The following is a 27,322-nucleotide window of genomic DNA, read 5'->3' as shown; positions in this document are numbered from 1 at the left end:
AACATATTTAAAAAAATAAATAATTGAATAAAATAATTAAGTAGTTAATTAAAACACATTAAGGATGGCAGGACAGGTGATTTATCATGGCTGCAGCATGTGGGAGCTCCTGGATGCCAGTGTAAGCTAGGGCAAACACGCCTGCAGTAAGTGTTGCGGCTCAAGGAACTATGGCTCAGAGTCATTGAGCAGGAGGCTGAGCTGCATACACTGCGACACATCAGGGAGGAAGAAAGTTACCTGGACATTCTGTACCAGGAGGCGGTCACAGCTGTTAGGATAGGGTCTTCTGATTTGGTCAGTGGTCAGGGACAGGAGAGTGTGGCTGCAGCTGAGGCAGGTAAGGGGACCCAGAAAGCAGGAGTTCAGGAGCCTCAGCCTTTGCAAATGTCCAACAGGTTTGAGGTTCTTTCAGCTTGTCTGGATGAGAGTGGGGGCTGCAGGGTGGGTGAGCTAACTGACCATGGCACTCTGGTACAGGAAGCCATTCAAGTGGAGGGAGCAAAAAGGAATGTAGTGGTAATAGGGGACAGTATAGTGAGGGGGACTGACACTGTTCTCTGCAGCAAAGAGCAAGAGTCCAGATGGCTGTGTTGTCTGCCCGGTGCTAGGGTTCAGGACATCTGCTCAGAGCTGGAGAGGAACTTACAGTGGGAGGGGGAGGATCCAGTCATCATGGTTCATGTAGGTACCAATGACATAGGCAGGACAAGGAAGGAGATTCTGCACAGTCAGTATGAGGAGCTAGGTACCAAATTAAGCAGAACCTCAAAAGGCAATAATCTTTGGATTATTACCTGAGCCACGTGCAAATAGGCAAAGAGCAAATAAGATAGAGAACTGAATGCATGACTCAAAGACTGGTGTGGTAGAAGTGGGTTCCAGTTCGTGGAACACTGGCACCAGTACTGGGGAAAGTGGAGGCAATACAGTTGGGATGGTCTACAACTGAATCGTGCTGGGGCTGGTCTTCCAGCGAGCCACATAACTAGGGAAGTAGAGATGGTTTTAAACTAAATAGTGGGGGCAAAGGATCAAATTTGTGAAGATGTGATAAATTAATAAGGAGACAGTCGATGAATTGAACAGGTATTTTGCAGCGGTCTTCACTGTAGAAGATACAAGTAAGATCCCAGAAATAGCTGTAAATCAGGAAATGGAAGGGGAGGGAGGGAAGAGCTCAAGAAAATTACAATCACCAGGGAAAAGGTACTGAGCAAATTGTTGAAGCTGTAGACTGACAAGTCCCCGGGTCCTGATGGACTTCATCCTAGCGTTCTAAAAGAAATGGCTAGTGAGATAGTTGATGTGTTGGTTTTAATTTTCTAAAATTCCCTAGATTCAGGGAAGGTTCCATTAGATTGGATGATAGCCAATGTAACCCTTTATTCAAGACGGGAGGCAGACAGAAAGCAGGAAACCACAGGCCAGTTAGCTTTACATATGTCTTAGGGAAAATGTTAGAAGCTATTGTTAAAGACATTATAGCAGGGCACTTAGAAAAATTCAAGGTAATCAGGCACAGTCTGATTTTGTTCTGGTTTTGTGAAAAGGAAATCATGTTTAACGAATTTATTGGAGGTCGTTGAAGAGCTAACATGTGCTGTGGATAAAGGGGAACCGGTGGATGTATTGTACTTAGATTTCCAGAAGGCATTTGATAAGGTGCCACATTAAAGCTTATTGCAGAAAATAAAAGCTCATGCTGTAGGGGGTAACATATTGGCATTAATAGAAGATTGGCTAGCTAACAGGAAACAGAGTAGGCATAAATGGGTCATTTTCTGGTTGGCAAGATGTAATGAGTGGTGTGCCACAGGGATCAGTGTTGGGACCTCAACTTTCTACAATTTATATAAATGACTTGGATGAACGGACCGAAGTTATGGTTGCTAAATTTGCTAATGACACAAAGATAGGTAGGAAAGTAAGTCGTGAAGAGGACATAAGGAGGCTACAGAGGGATATAGATAGGTTGAGTGAGTGGGCAAAGATCTGGCAAATGGAGTATAATGTGGGAAAATGTGAAATTGTCCATTTAGGCAGGAATAATGAAAAAGAAGCATATTATCTAAATGGTGAGAGACTGCAGAGCACTGATACGTAGAGGGATCTGGATGTCCCAGTGCAAAAGGTTAGTATGCAGGTTCAGCAAGTAATTAGGAAAGCTAATAGAATGTTATCATTTATTGCAAGGGGAGTTGAATACAAAAGTAGGGAGGTTATGCTTCAGCTATACAGGGCATTGGTGAGACCACATCTGGAGTATTGTGTACAGTATTGGTCTCATTATTTAAGGAAGGATGTAAATGCATTGGAAGCAGTTCACAGAAGGTTTACTAGACTAATACCTGGAATGGGCAGGTTGTCTTCTGAGGAAAGGTTGGATAGGCTAGGCTTGTATCCACTGGAGTTTAGAAGAGTAAGAGGCAACTTGATTGAAACATATAAGATCCTGAGGGGTCTTGACAGGGTGGATGTGGAAAGGATGTTTCCCCTTGTGGGAGAATCTAGAACTAAGGGGGTCACTATTGAAAAATAAGGGGTCGCCCATTTAAGAGAGAGACGAGGAGAATTTTTTTTCTCTCAGAGGGTCGTGAGTCTTTGGAATTCTCTTCCTCAAAAGGCTGTCGAAGCAGAGTCTTTAAATATTTTTAAGGCAGAGGTAGATAGATTCTTGATAAGCAATTGGGTGAAAGGTTATCGGGGGTAGGCAGGAATGTGGATTTAAAGTTACAATCAGATCAAACGCGATCTTATTGAGTGGTGCAGCAGGCTCGAGGGGCCAAGTGGCCTACACCTGCTCCTACTCCTAATTCGTACGTTCGTATACGCATACTTAGATTTTAGGAATAGTCCTACTCCCACAATTGTTCAACAGTCCTGAAACTTGCACCAATCCAGTTTTTTCACTGGATATTGTACACAAAGCCTCAGCTGTATTTTTCCATTTTAAACTGAATCTAACAGATGTTCAAGATCATCCTGGGCAGGAATTTCCACAAGGTAGCGTTGTTTTTTTTTACAGCAATTCACCCAATCCTGTCAAACCAGCGCAAAGGATCAAGGAATTTTAAGTACAAATGACATTCAAATCACATTTCTGCCATCTTTTCTGCTAATTTAAAAACCATCGTGCCAGAAGCTAGCCCCACCCACAAAACTGGCCACGCCCCCAGATTGAATTAATCACCATTGAGAGTTTTTATTAATTGCACCCCAGGATGCTCTTAAAATTAAGCTTTTTTTTAGGCCGTAGGACACGAATGGGCATATTTTAGAAGCATTTAAATATTTTTTTTAAATTTACTAATATACAGCGCTCTATTTAGGAAATGGTTCTGTATATATTTTTTAAAGTCATTTTCAGTTATTTACAATTGAGTAACTCACAGGTGTTGGACGAAACACTCTGATTAAAAAATTCCTTCTGTTTTGGAACAAATCCATTTTAAGCTGTAATAATAAAGCTGTACCAGGTTGCCATTCTTAACTACATTAAGGAATATTTCTCAATACAATTTTTTTTTTAATTGCATTTTAAAATGCTGCTCAATTGCGCTGGTTCATGACAGATTTTACAAGTAGTGTTATGCAAATGAGCTTGTGTGGAAATTTGAGGGGAAAAAAAGCTTTACAAAACTAGTGCAATTTATGCCCAGATCGTCGGGAGCGCCCAAAGTTAAAATTCTTGGTCCACGTGGTTATTCTCATGTCAGTATCACACAAATTAGTTTTCGTATGAGATTCCAGTGGGAGTCTGATTGGCCTTTGGCAATTGCCTGAAACAGGCTCATGGTGAATCAGCAGCTCATCTACACCATTGAAATCAACTGAAAAAACAATTGGGCACGGTGTAAACTGGCTGCTAATTCATATTCATAAATAAATTTTACCTCCGTTCCTTTTTCAAGTACTTTCTGGCTTCCCCTCATCTCCTTACAGTACGCATCATTACTGACAGTGATAGTCAATTCAGCTTGTCCATTTCATGCCCCTCTTAATTAATTAGTTAATTAATTTGATTTTTCTGCAACAAAATGTCCTGATGAGTATTACTGCCAATTTCCCCTGTTCTGAGGAATCTCGAGTACCTGTCATATTGGAGGGAACATTTGCTCCCCACCTCCTTGAGGCAGCTAATAGACACTGATGGATAATCAAGGTTCCACTGGGACAAGAAGCACACTAATCAGCTGTTCAGGAAGAGAAGTGGATTCTCATTTACATTGCTCTCCTTACTTGTACTTTTTTAATCTCAGTAAAAGATTTGAAAAGAAATAGTATGTAAGGAGAGCCATGCATTAGAGGCTCCTCCAGTCCATTAACAGTTCATCACTGTACTCCTTTCTCTCACTGTTCCCTACAGCAGAGTCTACTAGTTCCCTGACTCCCTGCAAAAAAAAATGAGAATGTGGGCAATAGAAGCATGCATAATTGGGGTTCAATGGTATCAATTTATTTTTACTGTTCACCTCATCTCTTGTTTTCATTCAGTGATCTCAACAACAACTTGCGTTTATATAGCATCTTCAAAGTAATCAAAATTTGCATATGGAGCTAGTCATTTTGACTACCTGTGTCCCAGAACATATTAATGTTCAAAAATTGTATGCTGGTTTTTTTTCAGTTTTAGGTTGTACAGCCTGTTGGATTTGAACAAACCTGCCCAGTTTGAAGGATGTGCAAACTGCTTGCTGCTCTGGACAATCTTCATGGCTTCTCCAAGTGCCGCACTGGATTTCATTCCATTGAGCAGTGAGGAGTAGAAGGTGTGCACAAACATCTTGGACGCAGCCACAGGCACTGGCCAAAGGGAAACCAAAACACAGTGTGCTCCAGCAGCTAGGAAAGCCCGCGTCAGGCCAATAATACCATCCGCTGTTACTTTGTTGTTAGACTCTTGGTAGGAGCCAAGAACCACTAGTTTGACAGGGAGCTGCAATTCCAGAATGTCAGCTGCTGTTAATAAGAACTCTTGCAGGGGAGGGCTGTCAGTTATACTCTCCACATCACTAGCATCATCTTGCATCCTCAGCGACTCTGGAATCGTGTAGCTGTTTCCCAAAGAACTCTTTCCACTAATGATGCTTCCTTCATTATTTGGCGTGAGGACCAAAGCAGCAAGTTTCCAGGAGATGTGGGTTGCAAAATGGATGCACTCTGCCTGACTGAGCATGCTCATCACCCTTTCCTTGGTAGCAGCACTGCTAACCAGGGGCTGGCAGCCCAGAAGCTCTGAAACCATGTAGGCCTCCTCTTCAGCAGAAGGCATGGGTCCCCAGAGCCACCGGTCCATTACTGCTGATGGCAGTTTGGGATTACCTATCACAGCTGCCATTGAGGTAGAGGAGCTGCACACGGATGTGTACTTTCGAAGATGTGACTATACAAAAAAGATACAAATGTATACATTTAGTTTAAATGTTTCACGCAGTAAGTAGAAAAAAATCTCCAACATTTAAAGCTATGTTCAGGAGCAGCAGTGGAGCCTCAGTTTTAAACTCTCTCTGCACACTGGTTCTTTTCAATCTATGTTCTCCCCTGTCCAACTGTTTTATGCATCTCGTGAAGCCAAGAGTAGGCAATAAGAATGGTACAAGAGTCAGTGAGGATGAATATTCTTAATATTTTCATTCCACAATATGGTCTCTAATTTTCTACATGAGTACAGTAAACATAGCAGGTTGGATAGGAATCATGAAGATAAGTTGGGGTTGAGTGAAAAACAAGGGACAGAGAAAAGGGAATAGAGGAAACCTGGTAAAAGCCCTACTGGGAGGCAGAGAAGAGGTTGGGCAAGGTTAATTAGAGACAGAAATAAAGAGTTGGCTGTCCAGTCCTATGGGATTGCACAGGAGTTCAGGGTCAAGGCAGGTCTGGAAGGTGAGGAATTGCCAGTCCTGGAGCATAATACAGAAGTCCAGGCATGGTCAGTCCATGGGATGATACAGGTGTACAAGGCTGGTAAAACCTGTAAGGTTGGGACCTAACTCCAGGTACTGACAGTTGTTTATGGGGGTAAGAATGTACAATCAGCCCCAGTTCTAGGTTTTGTTTATATTCATTCTTGGGATGTGGGTGTCACTGGCTATGCCAGCATTTATTGCCCATCCCTAATTGCCCTTGAGAAGGTGGTGGTGAGCTTCCTTCTTGAACTGCTGCAGTCCATGTGAGGTAGGTACACCCACAGTGCTGTTAGGAAGGGAGTTCCAGGATTTTGACCCAGCGACAGTGAAGGAATGGCGATATAGTTTCAAGTCAGGATGGTGTGTGACTTGGACGGGAATTGGCAGGTGGTGGTGTTCCCATGCATCTGCTGCTCTTGTCCTTCGAGGTGGTAGAGGTCGCGGGTTTGGAAGGTGCTGTCTAAGGAACCTTGGTGCGTTGCTGCAGTGCATCTTGTAGATGGTACACACTGCTGCCACTATGCGTCGGTGGTGGAGGGAGTGAATGTTTGTGGATGGTGTGCCAATCAAGTGGGCTGCTTTGTTCTGGATGATGTCGAGCTTCTTGAGTGTTGTTGGAGCTGCACCCATCCAGGCAAGTGGAGAGTATTCCATCTCACTCCTGACTTGTGCCTTGTAGATGGTGGACAGGCTTTGGGGAGTCAGGAGGTGAGTTACTCGCCGCAGGATTCCTAGCCTCTGACCTGCTCTTTTAGCCATGGTATTTATATGGCTACTCCAGTTCAGTTTCTGGTCAATGGTAGCCCCTAGGATGTTGATAGTGGGGGATTCAGCGAAGGTAATGCCATTGAATGTCAAGGGGAGATGGTAAGATTCTCTCTTGTTGGAGATGATCATTGCCTGGCACTTGTGTGGCGCAAATGTTACTTGCCACTTATCAGCCCAAGCCTGGATATTGTCCAGGCCTTGCTGCATTTCTACACGGACTGCTTCAGTATTTGAGGGATACAGATGTCCAGGCTGTGTCATTAGGGTGGTGCAAGACATGGTATAGGAATACAAGCAGGAAATGTCAAGGGGGTTGTAGGGCAGGTAGGGGTAATTTTCAGAAGAAGGAGCGAAAGAAAACCAGACTGAGTCAGTACATGAGAATGAGTACGTAAGGAGATGGGCAGAAAAGAAGGGATGAGAATGCCTCACTCAGTAATGAAGTCCTGCATTATCACTCGGTTGAACAGGATGGAGGCTTTGAAGAAATATATGAAAACTGGGACTTTTGGACAACATAGTTGGCAAGCTTGCAGAGGCAGGAAAATTAGAATATAAATAGCTGCTTTAGAACACATCTAATTACCAAATGTTTACACAACAAGCTTTACTGAAATCTCTAGCACAGGAAGAAGCAGCACAGTAAAAGGGTCTTGAAGAGTTCTTACCCTGGGGCTTGCCTGAAGGGCCCGGATTGAGGGAACAGCGATGATACTGAAACGTTCGTAGAGATACTCGTTAGAGGAGCTTCCTTTCAGTAGTGCGAAGGGAATGAGATACAGTTCCCCTTCCAGGACTAACACAAGCTGACGGTGTCGGCCCACAGGTCCACTGGAATGCATTAATCCCTAAAGATTCAATTTAAAAAGATTGTTATTTATATATAATAAAATTTCAATTTCTTTGGTGAAACAGCTACTATTATAGCTAGTGTTGAAATCAGACTCTCACAATGCCTCCAGGTTGAATAGATCATAGCTAACAACTGCGAGCTTTTCCTTCCTTCCATCCTATCTCTGCCAACAGCGCAGCCAAGAAGTGGCATAACAAGGTAGATTAAACTCAGTGCTGAGAGAGCTTGGTCTAAAACTCCTGATCATCATTGTTGTTGAGTTGCTTAGTCCCAGCAGATACAAGAATTGTAGCTTCATAGTTACTACGTTCCTCACTGAATCTTAAGTAAAAATGCAAAATGCCTTCTGGTATTGTTAATCAGATGTCTTTGTAAAATTGAGCAAATCAGAGGTGGGGGAAGTGGAAAACAATAAGAGGCCCAGAGTACATATCTGCTCATCATAATGGAAATAATGGGGAACCAAGGGTCTAGTAAGAATAAGGAACTTAAGAAAGTCAGTACAAGTAAAGAGATAGTACTGGAGAAATTAATGGGACTAAGTAACAACAAATCCTCTGGACCTGACAACCTGTTACCCAGGGTTTTAAAACAGGCAGTTGCAAAGATTGTGGACGCATTGCTTTTGATCTTCCAGAATTCCTTAGCTTCTGGAACAGTTCCCAAGGATTGAAAGATAGCAAACATCACCCCGTTATTTAAGAAAGGAAGAAAAGAGAAATCGGGGAACTATAGGCCAGTTAGCCTATCAGTAGAAGGTAAAATACTAGAATCTATTATTAGGGATCTGATACCAGGACACTTAGAAAATCATAATATGATTAAGCAGAGTCAACATGGATTTATAAAAGGGAAATCATTTTTGACAAATCTATTAGAGTTTTTTGAGGATGTAACTAGTAAGATGGATAAGGGTGAACCAGTGGATGTCGTGCATTTGGATTTTGAAAAAGCATTTGATAAGGTGCCACACAACAGGTTATTACACAAAATTAGGACTCATGGGTTTGGGAGTAATATATAAGCATGGATTGAGGATTGGTTAATGGTCAGAAAACAGAGTAGGAATAAAGGGGGCACTTTTGGTTTGGCGGGCTGTAACTAGTGGGGTACCACAAGGATCAGTACTTGGGCTCAGCTGTTTACAATTTATATTAATGACTTAGATGAGGGGTCTGAGTGTAACATATCCAAGATGATATAAAGTTAAGTGGGAAAGTAAGCTGTGAGGAAGATGCAAAGAGGCTACAGAGGGATATAGACAGTTTGGGTGAGTGGCCAAGAGCATGGCAGATGGATTGCACTGTGGCAAAGTGTGAAGTTATCCACCTTGGTATGAAAAATAAAAAAGCAGCATTTTTTGAATGGTGAGAGGCTGGGAAATGTTTGCATTCAGAGGAACCTGGCTGTCCTTGTCCATGGATCACAGAAAGTTAACCTGCAGGTACAGCAAGCAATTAGGAAGGCAAATAGTATGTTAGCTTTTGTTGCAAAGGGATTAGAATATAAGAGTAAAGAAGTCTTACTACAATTATACAGGGCATTGGTGACGCCACACCTCATATACTGTATGCTCTTTTGGTCTCCTTACCTGAGGAAGTACATACTTGCCCTTGAGGGAGTGCAACAAAGGTTCACTAGACTGGTTCCTGGGATGAGGGGATGTCCTATGAGGAGAGACTGAATAGACTAGGCCTATATTCTCTAGAGTTTAGAAGAATGAGAGGTGATCTAATTAACATATAAAATTCTTAAGGGGTTTGATAGGGTAGATGCTGAGAACATTTTTCCTCTGACTGGGGAATCTAGAACAGTCTCAGAATAAGGGGTCGGTCATTTAGGACTGAGATGAGAAGAAATTTCTTCACTCAAAGGGTTGTGAATCTTTGGAATTCCCTACCCCAGAGAGCTGTGGGTGCGCAGTTGTTGAGTATATTCAAGACAGTGGTGAATAGATTTTTGGATACTAAGGGAATTAAGGAATATGAGGATAGTGCAGGAAGGTGTAGTTGAGGGAGATCAGCCATGATCTTGTTGAATAGCAGAGCAGGCTCAAAGGACTAAATGGCCGACTTCAGCTCCCATTTCTTATGTTCTCATGTTCACTTTCACAAAGTAGTTGGATTTAACCGACCAGCTGTAAATTTCTATTATATTTTATCTTATTTCAGATTTGCATTGTTCATACCTTTTTCTAAATCTCTATACATATTATTTTTCTGATTGCCTTGGTGTAGAAGCACTCAAATAATTGAAGGGTAACAGGATAGATGATTACTTGGACAATTTCAAACACAATCCACAAGAGAGGGATCTGAATTTTTCAAAGCTTAATTTGTCTGGTTAGCTGGTCACTGTACTGCCATAGATTTAGGCTAATTGTGACAGTTTGACATGTTTACAGCCACTGTTATTACACACAGCTATTATACTATATCAACAGATTGTGAGAATGGAAGAATGCAAAAAAAAATCACACCAGATGTTATTTTGCATACGGTTTTCTTCATGATGTGCAAAAATCATGTATTTCTTTTTGTTGTTAATCTATCATAATGACTGGAAAACGCAAGCAGAATATTACTGCAACAATAAAAAGGCAAATAATTGCCTCGTTTCTCCCCCCCTCAAGAAGGATTCTGAATACACCCACACATCATATTGGTGTGCTCATTACAGGCTGTGACACAGGGTCAGCAGCACTGACAAATATGTGCCCTGGGAGCCCAGCTTCTTGGACGACTCTTCTCCGTTTTGACATATTGTTTACAAGTACCAACAATTATTCTGGAGGGCTTCTCTCTGCCAACCGCCCATAGATGCCAGGCTCGTATGTTGCACTGCTAAATTTACCATCGCTGGGCAGTCTCAGTTCCCTTTGCAGGCATGGAGGTGACACGCAGCAACACCTCACCGGAGGGCATGCTGTCTTCCAGAAACTAGCTTGTATAATTTCAGTCTACTTTCTGTGCCAGCAGCAACAGCCATCAGGAACATAATGGCGTTTAATCCCTAAAACACACTGACATGTGCCTGGTAGATTTCCATGCGCATTAGATGTCCCCAGAGTTCCACATTTTCAATGATATTTTAATGCTTATAACCTATAAATAAAATGATATGGGCAATTTCCATTTGCATGCAGCTTTGAATTACTTGATTTCATCACACTGAGATAGATGCTCTGCTTCATTCAATAACCATTACAGAATTAAATAAACAACATTATCATCTTCCCACAGCTATTATACACTTAACTATCCTCAGATATTGAGGAAGCAGCAATTGGTTTGGGCCTCTTAATAATTTTTCTTTCCTTACAAAATAATTTCAGAAAAATGGACAGTCGAGTTGATTACATGGGTATGCAGGGTTTAGAATTGGTTTATAGGCTGGCACGTGTATTTGCAACATCTCCATGAGCACATATCAAACACATAAATAACCAGGGGCCTCCATTAAATCTGTAATCAATTCTGATCATAAGTTAATTCTTAATATTTTACAGAATTTTTGTTTTTAAAAATAGTTTGTTTTATTCCTGCCCTTACAAGCACCAGCACACACACACACATGGAAGATGATAATGACTGTTGAGGAGAAAGGTTAGGATGAGGTACTGGTGGTGAAGAGATAGCAGTGATGGATTTTGAAGAAGAACCATCTGGTAATTCATTCATTACCTCTAGACTTGACTATTCCAACACACAGCTGGTTGGTCTCGCACATTCTACCCTCTGTAAACTTGAGGTCAACCAAGACTCTGATCCTCATATCCTAACTTGCACCAAGTCCCGTTTACCTATCACCCCTGTGCTTGCTGACCTACACTTGGCTCCCAGTCAAGCAATGTCTTGATTTTAAAACTCTCATCCTTGCTTTCAAATTCCTCCATGGCTTTACCCCTTCCTATCACTGTAATCTCCTCCAGCCCCACAACCCTTCAAGATATTTGTACTCATCTAATTCTAACTTCTTGAGCAAGCCTAATTTTAATCGCTCCACCTATGGTGGCCGTGCCTTCAGTTGCCTCGGCTCTAAGCTCTGGAATTCCTTCCCACAACAATCAGCCTCTCTACCTCACTTTCCTACTTTAAGACACTCCTTAAAACCTACCTCTTTGACTAAGCTTTTAGTCATCTGACCTAATATCTTTTTATGTGGCTCAGTGTCATATTTTGTTTTATAATGCGCCTGTGAAGCGTCTTGGGACATTTTTTCTATCAATAGCAGTTGTTGTAATGATGGAGATCCAGCCTACTAATCATTTTTGCTGAGCACAGACCTCAGTGGATTTGCTTTCAACTGGAGGTTGTTAAAACAAAGGTTCTGTGTTGAACAATCACTTCCCTCAATATGGCTCAGTTTGTACCACTCTTTGCTTTGAGTAAAAAGACTGTGCATTCAAACCCCACTCCAAGACTTGAGCACATCATCTAAAATGACACTGCTTTGCATTGTTTAAGTGACTGCTACAACCATGGCTTAGTTGGTTGTACTTCTGCCTCTGATGGTGGGTTCAAGTCCCAACTCACACATTTCAGCACAAAATCTAAGCTAACATTCCAGTGCAGTATTGAGGGAGCTCTGCAATGCTGAAGGTGCTGTCTTTCAGATGAGATGTTAAATTGAGGCCCCATCAGTGCTCTTAGGTGCCCGTAAAAGATCCCATGGCACTATTTCGAAGAACAGCAGCAGAGTTTTCGCTGGTGTCCTAGCCGATATTTATTCCTCAACGAACATCACTAAAATAAATTATCTGGTCAGTTAGCTCACAGCTGTTTGTTGGAGCTTGCTGTCATTGCTTGCTGCTGTCGTGAATGGATTGAGAACAAGAGGGCACAGGTTTAAAGTGATGGCAAAAGAAGCAAAAGCGACATGAGGAAAAACTTCTTCACGCAGCGAGTGGTTGGGATCCAGAATGCACTGCCTGAGAGTGTGGTGGAGGCAGATTCAATCGAGGCATTCAAAAGGAAATTAGACTGTTATCTGAAAAGGAAGAATGTGCAGTGTTACGGGGAGAAGGCAGGGGAATGGCATTAGGTGAATTGCTCATTTGGAGAGCCAATTAAGACATGATGGGCCGAATGGCCTCCTTCTGCACTGTGACAATTCTGTCATTCTGTGAAACAGCCTGGCACATTTCCTATATTACAACAGTGACTACACTTAAAAAGTACTTAATTGACTGGAAAGTGTTTTGGGATGTCATGAAAGGTGATTTATAAATGCAGGTTATTTTCTTTTACAAAGTGATTCCTGACAACGCTGGCCGCCACTGACGTCATCAGGCTGCGTCGCGGTGCGCACATGCACAGACGGTCTCCTGCTCTCTGCGCTGCATTCCGTTTGCCAGCACTGGTCAGCGCATGCACTGATGACGTTATCGCTTGAGGTGTGCATCTTCGGGCAAAGCGCCTGGTCAGCCTCTGCGCATGCGCTTTATGCAGCGCCAACGGGTATTCACGCATGCGTCAACCTTCGGCGCGAGTTTCTTAAAGTGGAAGGAGGAGAGGTTTTATCGGGCATTTTCTCGCAATTATTGTGCGTGTGCTCCAGTCCCTGTTGTAAGTTGCTCTGAAAACATTTCCATTGTCTGGAGCACTGCATGTGCTCCAGTCCACTGCACTGCACTAAAACCCTTTCCATTGTCTGGGACTGTGTGCAGGCAGTAAATGTGCTCCAGTCCCTGTTGTAAGTTGCTCTGAAAACATTTCCATTTTCTGGGTCACTTCATGTGCTCCAGTCCCTGTTATAAGTTGCTCAGAAACCATTTCCATTGTCTGGGGCACTGTATGTGCTCCAGTCCACTGCACTGCACTAAAATCCTTTCCATTGTCTGGGGCTGTAGGAAGTACATGTGCAGCAGGAAGAGACTGAGCACTAAAAGAAACAAGCATGCCATATCCAGTGGTAGCACAAATGTGAATGCTCTTGCTGTGTGCACAACTGGCGAGGTGGGAGTGTAACCACACCATTCTCGATCCTCAATGTTGCTTTCAGGCAAAGGTAGATAAGAGCGAAAGAAATGGAAGGTGATGCTGATAGTAGTAGGCAGGATTAAATGGGAGCGGATGGTAAGGCTCAGGAGTAGCATAACCACTAGCAGGGAACAGCTGGGCTAAATGGCCAGCTTTATGTTCATAGTCCAAAAGAAATGTGCTTCTTTTTCCAGCACCTTCACATCATTCATGCTTTCCCTGACAGCAGCATTGAACCATCATGAGACAGGGGCAGTAACATCATCCTGACTCCTACAGCTTAGGTGAGTACTAAGTGATTCATTGGCAGTGTTATCAGTACATGCCTTTACTGCAGAACATAAAGCATGCTCAACAGTAATTTCATTGGAGGAAGGGAAGTTCTGACACTGATGTTCTTTCCTTATTTCTTTCCGTGTAAGACATGCCAGCGAGAAAACAATCCTTGTGACTTAAGGGGGGGGTGGAGCCGGGAGGGGGGATTGGGGGAGAGGGAGGGATGGGGGTGCGGGGTGGCGGAGAGGGGGGTGGGGGACGAGTGGAGAGGGGGAGTGGGGGAGAGGGGGTGGGGGAAGAGGGGGTTAGAGGGGAGGGGGGTGGTGGGGGGGGAGAGGGGATTGGGGGATGGGGGGAGATGGGGAGGTAGGGGGTGGGAGGTAGAGTCGGGGAGGGGGAGAGGTAGAGGGGGTTGGGGGAGAGGTAGTGAGAGGGTGGGGGGAGAGGGGATGTGGGGGTGTAGTGGGAGGGATTTAAATTCAGAAGTGCCTGAAGAGGGGGATGCAAAAGGCAGGGACCAGACGGCTGCAATGCCTGAAGTAGAGTTGAGAAATAGGGGAGAAAGCGGCTGGTTGGGGGATCTGCAGCTGGAGGGAACGGCTGGATGGAGAGGGCTGGGAAAGAGAGGCCGTAGAGAGCCGCGAAGAGCGAGCGGCCGAAGACCTTGGTGTCGCCGGGTGCGGGGACCGGCTGGTACATCTTTTGCTCTTGCAAGGTTATGGCGCATGCACAGAAAAACGCACTCGTCCTCCCTCCTCCACCCCTCCCCTGCTGTCTCTAGCCACTCCGCTCCCCTCCGTCACTGGCCCACTCGCCGGCCGCTCCGCTCCCCACAGGCCCGCTCTGCTTCCCCCCCTCCCCCGGCCCCGGCCTGCTCATTCGCTCTCTCACTCTGCCATTGTGTGCTGCTATGTGTTTATTAGGTTGCCTCTGTCTGATTATTTGAGCGGAGCCATCTTTAGTCCTGGCAGCTGCCTAAAGTCGCAGACTGTGGCGTTTTAGTGGCACATGCTGCATTTGCGCATGTGCCACAGCAGCGCCACCTAGCGGTAGCGTTGTCAGCAAATGCAGCCTTTCTTTTATTGTCAGAGGTGCTGTCTTTCAGATGAGACTGTCCAAGAACCAATTTACATGTTCAGGTGGATGCAAAAGATGCTACAACGCTATTCAAAGAACTATTCTGGGGCCTGTCCTGACCAAAGTTCCTCCTGTAACCAAATTTACCAAAAACAGATGAACTGGTTATTCTTCTCACTGTTTGTGGGACCTGCTATTCACAAATTGCTGGACATGATTGCCTATAAAAGTATTTCATTAGCTGTGAAGCACTTTGAGATATCCCGAGGATGTGAGAGACACTTTTAACCTCAGTACACAACACATTTAAAAGTGGCACTGTTAAACTGGACCAGTAATTGTCTGCACTGAACGCTGTAATTCAGCACAGAGCAACATTGGTGGCATCTGCAGTGGAGATCTCAAGTTGCACAGGCTACAGGCACAGTAATAGCATCTGTGTGAATGCTTCTATTGCTGTTATGGAGGCTTTTGAATCCAAACCATAAGGTAGTCATGACTGTTAATCATGACGGAGGCATCTCAAGACCTTGGGCTGAATTTTATAGAGCCCTCGGCATTGGGAACAGATGCAGGGAGGGGCATGAAGATCACTCCGGATAAGGCCCGCCACCGAAGCCGGCAGGGCCTGGCCCAAACTCAACGGAAGCGGAGAGGCCTCGTGGCGGCCCCCCCGCTGCTCGACGATGGGACCACGATTTTCATATGTAAATAAATTAACCTGCCTGAATTAACGAAGGTCCTGTCGCCTCCTGATTTGCCGCACTGATTTTCAAGCTGGCGGTCGGCACTGCTGCGCCTTCAATTCCCTGTTCAGGGAAACGAGGCGCGACACCTGTAGGGAAGGGGGGAGGAGGTAATTTTCTCAGTGCCGGGGTGGGGGGGGGGGGGGGGGAGGAATCGGGGTCAAACCTATCTTATTGGTTAAGGGGGTGATGGAAAGGGGTAAAGGACAAAGGTTCTGAACTTTGGGGGGGGGGCGGGAAGGTCATATAATCAAGGGCAGGTTTGACATGTATTGATATTGGGGGGGGGTGGTAGGGGCATGGAAAGATTTTTAAAATCACTTTTATTGACTTTAAATTACTGGTCTCGTTAAAAGTTTCACTTGTCATTTAGGGTTCTCAGCCCTTTAAAAATGACACCGCGTCTGCGCAGTGGCACCGGACGCCATTGCTGCGGACAGCCCGCCTGCCCCCTCCACATCACTTGGGGGGGAAGGCTGCCCCAGCCATGCTAATGAGCCGCCACGTTTGGAACTGCGGTGGCTCCGCAACGTGCGCCCTGTGTGTGCAGGCTGCCATGTTTTGTGCCTGCCGCCTATTTTGCCGGCGGGCCTATAGAAACCAGCCCTTTATAATTGCTCACTGTTCTATGCTCACACAAATCACTGAGTATTCTTACATGCACACATAGTGCAGCAACAACTCGTTGGTACTCATGTCAGCAGCAGGTCTGGAATATTACATAAGAACCAGTAGGTGCCACTTTTGAAAGGAACAACTTCATGGTGACTTCATCAAAGCAGACCCCGAGCACGAAATTATATTTGAGTGAGTTCCAAATACCAGTAGCCTCTGCAGCGTACTATTTGGCTGTGCAGCCCTCCATAAGTAATATTACTTTTTAAGGGAAGCACTTAGCAGTTTTTATAACCTCCAGCATATGTATCACCTCCCAGCAACCTCATACAGCTATTTCAAATAGGCATCCTTTACAGTTTTCATCCGGAACTCCAGAACGGGGGAAATAGCATGCAGGATGACATGCCCACAAATTAATATTGAAGTGAAGGCCTGCCTGTTCAAGGTGGATGCCTCCACTGTCTCTTGTCCTGCCCTCTGGTAAATATATCTTGACATTTTATGATACTGGCCATCCAAATTCCACTTGAAAATTAGGTGACAAAAGTCAGAGATAACAACTTTAACAAAAGGTGATGGTTTCTAGGTATCACAACAGAAGTGAAAAGAATACAGGAGTGTTCTGCCTCAGAGCAAGAGTGTAGCAGCCATTGGCAGATATATTACATTGGATCAGGAGGAAAGAGTTCAAGAGAGCATAGAGTATGTCCAACTTGCAAAAGCTACTACTCCAAGCAATGGGAATATGAGAACAGAGTCAAATACCTGGGAATAACAGCAGCACAGACTTCCCGGAGAGGCTGTGGCTGCCCCATCTAATTATGATAAACTATACCATCCCATATACACCATGTAGAGAAACAGAAATTACTGGTGAGTATCTTGAACTGAGCTGGGTGAACCCACTCAACCAAGGTAAGCTGGTTTGAGAAAGAGGCATCTATATGACTGGAGCTAAGAATTCATCCAAACAACACAAATGGGCTCAAGAGGCATGTGCCCATTCATCTCAAACTTCCCATCTTACTCTTGCAATTTTAAGCACTAAACTGCCTGAGCTAATGGACTTCCTCAAACATAAAAAATTCTTCCTAATTCTTGATTTACTTGACCTTGCAATTAGTTTACTTCTGGCACACATTAAAAAAAGTTCTGATGGTATCAGAGCCACAAAAACATTTAAACTTTCTGAAACAGTTCTGCAATTAGGGGGAAGAATACTTTCTCACCATCCACTGTGCCCCTAAAGACAGACAGCTGGTGATCAATTGTCTTCATTTTTCTTCACTTTAATCAGTTCTTGATATGCCTGGTGTCCTTGTTCAGTATTTGTCCTCATTTGAATATTCCTGCAGATGTCTCAATCACCAGTAAATTAGAAGGCAGGCAAGGCACTTGCCTGTCCTCTGAATATCAGCGACAGGCATCTTCCTATTTTTAATACAACCAGACTCATTTGCATTGGAAGTAAGCCATGTCCTATATTCAAACAACTCAATCTGTTTGTATTAATTATAAAGGCAAATTTAAAACCAATATGCTCGACTGACTCAAATTAGTGCATCATTTTGTTAATCGCTCTCATATAAGATGCAGCTTTCCTTGTCTCCTCAAGGAAGAGTAATTTAACTTGCAAATTTCTCACTTGAAAATAAAAGTTAATTCTATCATGGCTTTTCATGCATGATATTGCTCAAGCTTGGTTGCATCTCTTCAGGTGACGCCTGGGACTCATCTGTTTTCATTTACTAATAGCACAGCTGGAGATGACACTTTTGAGATTAAGGACCCAGAGATCTCAGAAATGTTTCATTCAGTGATTATATATATTTATTATTGGGTTTTATGAAAAAAAATTATTTTCCAAAACTAAAATATAGTTGGAAAACTGCAAGTTGAATTTTACTGACATGCCAAGGAATACAACCTAATTTTTGTCTTCATTGTCTAGCATTTACAAGAATATGTTACAGTCTACCCTGCTTAAGTGTGTGTCACTTAAAAATATCCTTAACTTAAACATATGAACTTTGAAAGCCTTCATCATTTACCATCAAAGCCATTTCAGTTGAGTGTACAAGCATTTTAAAAATAGTATTTAAAAGAAAACACTTAAACACTTAAGCAAATAGAGCCATCCATTACTTTGATGCACTCCATCATCTGATGCCTCATAAACCCTGGGGTGACTAGAGACTGCGTCCGCCTTTAAACAAGTCCAAGCAGTGAAGCTGCATAACAACAAACTCACAAGCCAGTTACTGTCAGGCTCATGAGTAGCAATAAACAGGGAATAAAATATTGTTGGGAGTGTGTTACAAGAAAATATTACACTCCAGGGGTTTACTGAAGTAAGCTCAAGTGGTTTATTATCATTATCTGAACTGAGCACATCATGGCTGTGAACACATTGCAAACCCTGTTCGTCTGTATTGTTAATTATTTTATCTCTTTTTTTTGTTTCTAGTTCTCTCTGCTCCACACAACCTCATCCATATACTGCACACGTGCTCTCAGCTCTCACCAATTTGCATTACAAGTGTGGGAACATTTTTGTGGTGACATTTTCTCCAACCCAGTGAGGAAGGTGCTCAGTCAATGTCCACAGTCCCTCATAACAGCCCATCTGAGATCGGCAAGTCACCTTCTAGGGAATGGAGTTCTAAAATACACACTGTGCCACATTTATTCACATGAAATTGAAAATTGTGAAGTTTCGATAAAGGTGACCAATCCGCACAGTTTTACGCCTGGGAAAGTTGGCAATCTATCCTACTAAACTGTAGCTCCAACACAATACACCTATGTACCACCCAAATGCTGTTTATTTGTACAGCATATAATTTGTTACAACTGACATATTATTAGGTCCTTCTTATTTGGATTTTAATGTCAGAGTCCACATTCCCGATTACTATTGTTAAATGCCATAATTATCATTCAGCAATTTTCTATGTGATTTCATGTCATGTGACAAGGTTTTTTTTGCTATGTCATTCTAGACTAGCTGACTAGAAAAGAAGTTTCTGCTGTGAATATTTACTTTATGTCATCAGGGTAAAACACTACTGTACATGATGCAATGGGGTAGATTTTCACCCTCAAGTGTGCAGCTACATGGCAGAGCAGATCACCTGCCTGTTCTTGAACCTGTCTGATTTTCATTATACTGAAATCAGGGCAAGTATGAAAATCTAGACTGTCATGATATAAATGGTATTCATATGAAAGTGGCTGTCATTTTGAACATTTAAAATAACATTTAAATATAAAAAGATGAAAATATTGCACAATAACATTATAAATTTATCCATCGAATTGTCTTTACGTCTTTTAATATCTTTGATTTTTTTTTTCCCTACAAGGTTGCGACTTCTCCCACCAGCTTCAGCTACATATGTTAGTTGAAGGGAGAGACCACAGTAGCAATAAATTCAGTATGCACAATTTTCTAGGATGCATTGTAGGATTGCTACAGCCCAAATGGTGGAATAGCTGCCGTCAGCCTGTAGCATCATGTGATTATCCAAATTATTTGAAGAAAAGTTACAGTACACATTGTAAAAAGCTTTATTGAAGTAAAGTTACTGTGCAGGATTTCTTTTTTAATTACAGAGGTTGTCAGAGAGAGAGAGAGAGAGAGAGTGAGAGACAGCCCCTGTAGGGAATCACTTCAAACATGATCGTGATGGTGCACAACGCTTTGTTCATCTCTAAGTTCTAAAACAACCTATCATTTGCTTTTCTCAGTGGAAAAAGCAAATTGTGTCTTTCTGTATAGCAACAATTCAGCTTATGTGTTTTTGAAAATGATGTGAATAGAAATTGGATGAACAGTTTTCATGAGTTTTAAATAAAAGCTACTACAAAAGCAAAATACTGCAGATGCTAGAAATCCAAAATAAAAACAGAAAATGCTGGAAATACTCAGGTCTGGCAGCATCTGTAGTGAGAGAAACAGAATTAACATTTCAGGTTGATGGCCTAAATTCTGATGAAAGGTCATTGACCTGAAATGTTGTGCAGGATTTTCCCTGCAGCTTCTGAACCTTGCCATCAGGCTCAAACGGGAGTCAGAAGCCTGCGCAGTGTGGGAAACATTCATTCATTGTGATTTTCCCTGGAGTGACCAATGACTGGCCAGAGAGCAGGCTCGCCATCCAATTAAGGGTAACGGATGGGCTCTCAAAGCTGCAGGGCCAATCAGAGGCCTTACAGCTTGAAAGCAGCATCAGGATGCCATGGCAGGTAAGTGAGAGAGAGGGCACCCCAAAATGCAGGCAGCCTCTCTCCAACCTTTTCAAACTTTAAATTAAAAATGGCCTTTGCAGCCAGGCCACCATTGTGAGGGGGAAACCCATCCACAGGACGGCTGGAAGCTCCAGCTGCACCCATGCAGGCAGGTAGGGCCCTGCCAGTCTGCTGACAGGAGACTGCCTCCAGGCAGCTAACTGTCCCCCACTGCCTCCAGAAACCTGGAGGCCAACAGTAAAATTCCAGTCAGCCTCTGTTGACAGTTGGCCTTAATGGGCCAATTGGCTACCTGTTACTTCTGGGTGGGTAGCCTTGCTGCTGCACATCCCCCACCGCACCCCCATCCCGGCTCTGGGAAATGGCCTGAGGGTGAGGTGGAACCAGGAAACCGACACGTAGGCCAGTGATGTGAAATTCTGCACCCGCCTGATTCCATTCCCGGCCCCGGCAGAGGCTAAAAATCCAGCCCATTAACTCTGTTTCTCTCTCATCAGATGCTGCCAGACCTGTTGAGTATTTCCAGAATTTGCCTTATTTATTCTAAATAAAAGCTATGAACTTTTTTATCATAGAAATATAGCAAAAGGAGGAGGCCATTTAGCCCCTCAAGCCTATTCTACGGTTCAATGAGGTCATGGCTGCTCTGCAACCTAACTCCATATACTCCCCTTTGTCTCATATCCCTTAATACCTTTGGTTAACAAAAATCTATCAATCTCCAATTTAAAATCAACAATTGATTTAGCATCAATTGTCATTTGCAGAAGAGAGTTCCAAACCTCTACCACCATTTGTGTGTAGAATTGTTTATTAATTTCACCCCTGAAAGGTCTGGCTTGAATATTTAGATTCATTGGGCAGGATTTTGAACCCCATCTGAGCTGGGAGCAGAGGTGGGCAGGTACTAAAAATAGCGCTGCTGGCTGGCGTGTCAGCTCCCTGGCTCCATCCCATCCCTGGGCCATTCTCACGCAGGAGCGATGGTGGGGGGGCGGGGGGCAGGGGCGGGGTGGCAGGGCTACCTGCCGCATGCAACGGGTATCCAATTAAGCTACTTAAAGGGCAGTTAAGGCTAATTAAGGTCTATTAATTCACCCCTTACCTTTCCCTGCTATAAGGAGAATAATCCCAGATTCTCTAGTCTCGCCACATAACTGATGACCCTTATCCCTTTTACCATTCCAGTAAATTTCCTCTACACCCTCTCCAAGGCCTTGGCATCCTTCCTAAACTATGGTGACTAGAATTGAAGACAATACTCCAGCTGAGGCCTAACCAGTCATTTATAAAGGTTTAGTATAACTTCCTTGTCTTTTTGTACTCTGTGGTCCCAGTGAATATCTGGGGCCATGAAGAGAGTGGTGGGGGATTGAAGGATTTCCAGACAGATAGCCCGGAAGTATGGGTTTCCTGAACGTCATACTGAAATTAGCAGCAGGACAACTTTTGATTTTTTTCTGCATGTTTTACACCCTGATTGACAAGCTGGCTGTCTGCTGGGTGGGGAAGCAGCTAAAGAGCAGATGTAAGCTAAGTAGATGTGGTGGGGGGAGGGGGGGTGGTGGTCAATTGATTGTTGGGGAGTAAAAGATGGGGTGAGCAGTCAGAGATTGTGGGGCATGGGCGAAGTTGGAGATCGCGGGGGAGAATCACGGGTCTGCAAAGAAGTAAGCTTGTTTGGCCTAGAGGAAGCACTTCTGTTGCTCCTTCTGGCCCACAGGCAGAGCTGTAAAAATGCACTTAGCTCATGGATCCGGCCCTTAATGCCTTCTTTTTACCTGCCAGCTTTACATTGTCCCAGGAAACCCAGTCTCCGTAGGAAGTGGGCAGGTTGAGGTTGTGTATGAAAGTGAAAAATATTTTCTTTGCCACCTGTCCCCTACCCACCCATCCTTATGATTAAAGTTCCATCTCCTCCCACCACCGCCCCCATCCCACTCCATGCCTCTATTTATGAAGCCCAGAATTATGTATGATTTAACTGCCTTCTTAACTTGTCCTGCCATCTTCAAAGATTTGCCTGTGTGAAGCCCCAGCCAGGTCTCTCGCTTTCCAGCAGCCTGTTTAAAATTGTAGCCTTTAGTTTATATTGCCTCCCCTCATCCTTCCTTCCAAAATGCATCACTTCACACTTCCCTGCATTAAATTAAATTTGCCATGTGACTGCCCATTTCACCCGTCTTTGTCCTCCTGAACCCTGCTATTATCCTCCTCACTGTGTGCTACGTTTTTGTGTATTGTGTCATCTGCAAACTATTGAGTGAGAAGGAACAGTCAAACACAGACATTGTCCACTGCACAGTTTACATTTAAAATTCCAAACCACAGCACTGTTTACATAAGATTTGTTGATATAGCTGCAATATGAGAGTGGAACATTGACGACTTCCTGTTGACTGAAAAAACTCTGAAATGTATGAGGTAATAAATTTTCTTTGTATGTCTGATCACAATATAAACAATTTTGCAATGAAACTTTTTAATTTAAAAGTATTGTGCAACTCTAATCTCAGGTAAATAACGTCTTCTGAAGTGAATACTGGAACAGACTGGCGATTCAGAGTAGATGCTCTTTGTGAGTCCCTTCTGCACGTATCCAGTTTCTAAGTTACTCAAAAATTGCTGACAGATTTTTTTCAAATTGAAAGTTAAAGCAACCATATGTTTCTGTAATATTCCAGAGACAAACAGCGAGTGGAATCTTCATACTTAGTTACATGCAGCTCTCAGCCTGGAGTTTCCACTTGGTTGTGCTGGTTTTCTTTGGCACAATTCACCCCAAATCAGCTGAACTAGTGCAAAAAGCTCACAGAATTTTAAGCGCAAATTACGCTCAGCACATTTCAAATTTGCACGATCATTTGCACTAGTTTTTAAAAAGATGGTGCTAGAAGCACATCCCCAGGAGGAACTAATCAACATTGGTAGTTTCCACTAACTGTGCTCGTCTGCAGGCCTTCAGGAGGCTCCAACAATTAAGCTGTATCTTTAGGGCACAAGGAAACTAAGGGAACATTTTAAAAGTTGTTGGATATAATTTTTTTAATTTGCTAAGAAACTGACTATTGCACCCTAATATAACTGGGAATTGATTCTGCATATTGTTGAAAAGTCATTTCCAGTAATTTCTTTTATGCTAAATCCATTTTCAGCTGTATCAAAGTGCATCTAGTTACCACTCAAATATAACCAAGTAAAACTGTTGAAGCAAATTTTTTCTGAAATTGGGCAGAATTTTTTCAGCCCTCTAGGAACAGGCAGGGCCCATAAAATTTTGAGAGAAGGTGGGGGGTGGACTGCCCGTCATCTTCCCGACACCATTCTATTTAGTCAGTGACGGCGAAGGCCGAGGGCGGCCTTCCCGCTCAGAGGCCAACTGAGGCCCTTAAGTGGCCAATTAATGGCCATATAGGGAGGTCGCTCAGTAAAACTAGGCAGCTGGGGTGTGGGGTGGGAGGTCTCCTGCTTGAGCAATCTGTAGCCCAAGGAGGGCCCTCAGTGGCAAAGGCCACCCCCTGTGCCAACAACCCCCGCCCTCAACAACTCTCCTCTCACTGGGACCTGCCTGACTGGCCTTGGCGAGCCCACCTTCACTTACCTGCTCTCTGAGGCTCCAGCACTGCTCCTGGTCCTGGACATCCTGTAGTCCCAGCAGTGGCCACCACTCCCAGGGATGCTGCTAGGACTGCTGAGCTTCCAGCTCTCTGATTGGCCAGCAGCTCTTGGAGGTGAGATCACCGTCCTTAAAGCGATGGGGACAGTTAATTGTCCGAGCACCGTAAAATGCACCTGGGGGTCCGCCAGGACACCTGCTGGCTGCATAAAATTCAGCTCAACATTTTAAAATGCTGCCCTATTGCATTGGCTCATGGCAGATTTTCCCTTTTTCAATGAGTTTGGGCAGAAATTTGAAAAAATGCAACACTTCTGAAAATGAGTGCAATTTTGAGCACAATTTGTGCTCCTTTCGCTGATTGCGCCCAAAGTGGAAACTCTACCTCCAAGGTACTCCCATAGGTTTACAGTAGCATAGTGGTTTATTTGGTGAATGCAAATCCCTGGAGCCAAGCGACTGCCTCCTCATTTACTGAATTTAAGGCGATTAGTCTGCCACTTAGTCTGTAGAGGGGACTCTCCTCGAGAACGTACAACATTGTTTGAGTCACTCCACAAATGCATAAGGGGTACTGAGGCCCCAGTGGTGGAGGTTGGCTGTGCAGGGGCCTTGGATTGTCCTGAACCTGTGTTGCAAGGACCAGTCTCACCGTGGTAGTTCAAAGCCTGCCACTCAACAGATGGGGTTTGTCACAAGGAACTTGTTAGTGACTTCCCGTATTTCCCATTCCTTGATCCAAAGGATGTCTGCTGGTAGATATTGCTCAGGCAGGTTGCTCCATATGGGGCGCCGAGGTGGACGGCAGGCAATAGGTGGATTGAACATGTCATTATGGAATGGTACTGAGCATAGTGGTTATGTTACTGAACTAGTAACCCAGAGGCCTAGATTCATGATCCAGAGACATAAATTCAAATCCAATTGATTAAATCATTAAATAAACCTGGAATTGTAAAAATCCATCTGGTTCACTAATGTCCTTCGAGAAGGGAATCTGCTGTCCTTTCCCACTCTGGCCTATTAGTGACACCAGGCCCATAGCAATGTGGTTGACTGCCCTCTGAAATGGCCGAGCAAGCTATTCAAGTTGTATTCAAGAAGGCAGTTCACCCTCACCTTTTCAAGGGAATTAGGGATGGACAATAAATGCTGGCCTTGTTAGCCATGCCTATATCCTGTGAATGAATTAGAAATTATTTATGTAAGGATACTATTTATTTATTTTCCAGCATAAATCAAATATACTTAATTTGATAGCTGTACAGAGGTCTCTCACAAACTAACTAGTGCTGTCATACCTGAGGCCCCCTTGAATGGTATCAGATCCAGATCTGCATTCAGACTATCAACCCAGTGCTGTCAAAATCAGTACCCCCACCCAAGTGACAAATCCCAGGATATTTTGGGATTATCAAAGCCCAGAACTGCCTGCCGCTGCTGCTAAACAGCATGGTCTCCACCTTCCCAAAGCTACTAAACACCATGTCTCTGGGATTCTAGAGCCTGAAAGGGCAGCTCCAGCATTTATACCAAGTGTAGGGGCTTGGGAGCCAGTTCCTCCAGGTCTCTGCCCTTTTCTAACCAGGGTCAAAATTTCTGATGGAATTAGAATCATCGAGAGATACAGCACCAAAACAGGCCCTTCAACCCAATGAGTCCGCACCGACCATCAAACACCCATTTATACTACTCCTACATGAATCCCATTTTCCCTCTCACATACCCCACCTTCCCTCAATTCTCCAACCACCTACCTACACTAGGGGCAATTTTTTTTTTTAACACTGGCCAATTTACCTATCAACCCGCAAGTCTTTGGCATGTGGGAGGAAACCAGAGCACCCAGAGGAAACCCACGCAGTCACAGGGAGAACTTGCAAACTCCGCACAGGCAGTACCCAGAACCGAACCTGGGTCGCTGGAGCTGTGAGGCTGCGGTGCTAGCCAATGCGCCACTGTGCCGCCCTAGAAAGGTGCCTTCCCCTTCTGTCCTTACATTATTGAAAGAAGATGGCTTCTCAAGCCAGAAATGCCAATTATCCACCCTTTCCTGTGGCCAATGTAAGCTATATCTGCATGATGCAGATGTACCTAGAATGCAAACGTGGAGATGAGGGCTAAATGCTGGTTTCCCAATCGCAATTGACCGCAGGCTGATCAATTGTTAATGTGACAGTAACAACAGGACAATCAAAGTTTCTAAAAATTCTGTCTTCGACTGTATGCCTCCTAACAGAATGGGAAATTACTGCTCTGATATGCCTGGCTTCTTGTAGGGTCTGGTCAGCATGCAGCATGAATGGGATCCCTGCTAGGTCAGGCTGGCGAATGGAATTCTGACCCGGCTTCACTTCCAGTGGCAGAATTTGGTCTCAAAGAATTTCAGGGCTTGATGCCTACCTCCAGCCTGGTACATCTTGTTATACCACCTTGCTGTGTATTGTAGCTTTAGAAAAGTGATTAAAATGATATATGTAGGTAAAAGAATAATCATCAAAATGACTCATTCACAGTGTTCATTGTGTTACGACCAGGTGAGAAGGGGTCTAGGGTTCCCTCTCAGCCTCTGCGTGGTTTAACCGTAACCGGGTTTAATTTTAGAAACACCCTGTTTTTAGCTCCCCCTTGTGAATCCTTGTTCACTGCTCCAACTGTAAGGCAAAAAAATCAAACAGGTTTCCTTAGATTTAAACAAGAAAGGTAGAAGTTTATTAATCTTAAACTCTAATCCGGTTAACGACTACAAATATGCGACACGACCACACTCGCATGCATACACGATAAACACACACGCAGATAGAGACAGAAAAAGTAGAAGGAATAAAAGGGAAAAGTTTGAGGCAATATCTGGTAGTTACAGTCCTTTAAGTTCAATATGGAGTCTTTGGTTGCCGGTAAGTCTTGCAATCCATTGGGGCCCAGTTCACGCTTCAACTTGTTCACTTGTAGCAGTCTTTTCTCTCTTGAGGTTTATGTGTCTTCTGTGGGTCCGGTGGCTTGGGAGAAAGCGAGCGGGAGAGAGAGAGAGCTGCTTCCTTGTTCTAGCTTCAGTTGCACACAAAACCTCTGTTCCTTTCTCTGTGGCACAATTCAAAAAAACCCAGGTTGCCCAGCAGGTTAGTCATGGGACTAGCTCCTTATTTGGAGCAGTCTCTCCTGCGAGATTTGTGGATTGTACCTTAGCAGTCTCTGGAATGTGCTTCCTTACACCTTCGATGTCTGGT

The 27,322-nt window shown here is 43.9% G+C and overlaps 1 protein-coding gene across 4 annotated transcripts in view; it reads right to left on the bottom strand.

Moving 5' to 3' along the window:
* ttc28 (tetratricopeptide repeat domain 28) overlaps nt 1-27,322 on the bottom strand; it is an 825,016-nt gene that overhangs the window by 56,723 nt on the left and 740,971 nt on the right. For all 4 annotated transcript variants that reach the window (XR_010977250.1, XR_010977251.1, XR_010977252.1 and 1 more), the window contains 2 exons: nt 7,346-7,525; nt 4,666-5,386 (listed from right to left, as the gene is read on the bottom strand). Coding sequence is in view for 1 of the 4 variants with exons in the window: in XM_068054870.1 (XP_067910971.1) it covers nt 4,666-5,386; nt 7,346-7,525 (901 nt within the window). In the remaining 3 variants the exon portion in view is untranslated. The remainder of the gene's footprint in view (nt 1-4,665; nt 5,387-7,345; nt 7,526-27,322) is intronic.

The sequence above is a fragment of the Heterodontus francisci genome, chromosome 23 (genome assembly GCF_036365525.1).
Source record: "Heterodontus francisci isolate sHetFra1 chromosome 23, sHetFra1.hap1, whole genome shotgun sequence".
Classification (NCBI taxonomy): domain Eukaryota; kingdom Metazoa; phylum Chordata; class Chondrichthyes; order Heterodontiformes; family Heterodontidae; genus Heterodontus; species Heterodontus francisci.
Note: the sequence above shows the minus strand (reverse complement) of the source record. Positions and strands in the feature narration are given on the sequence as shown.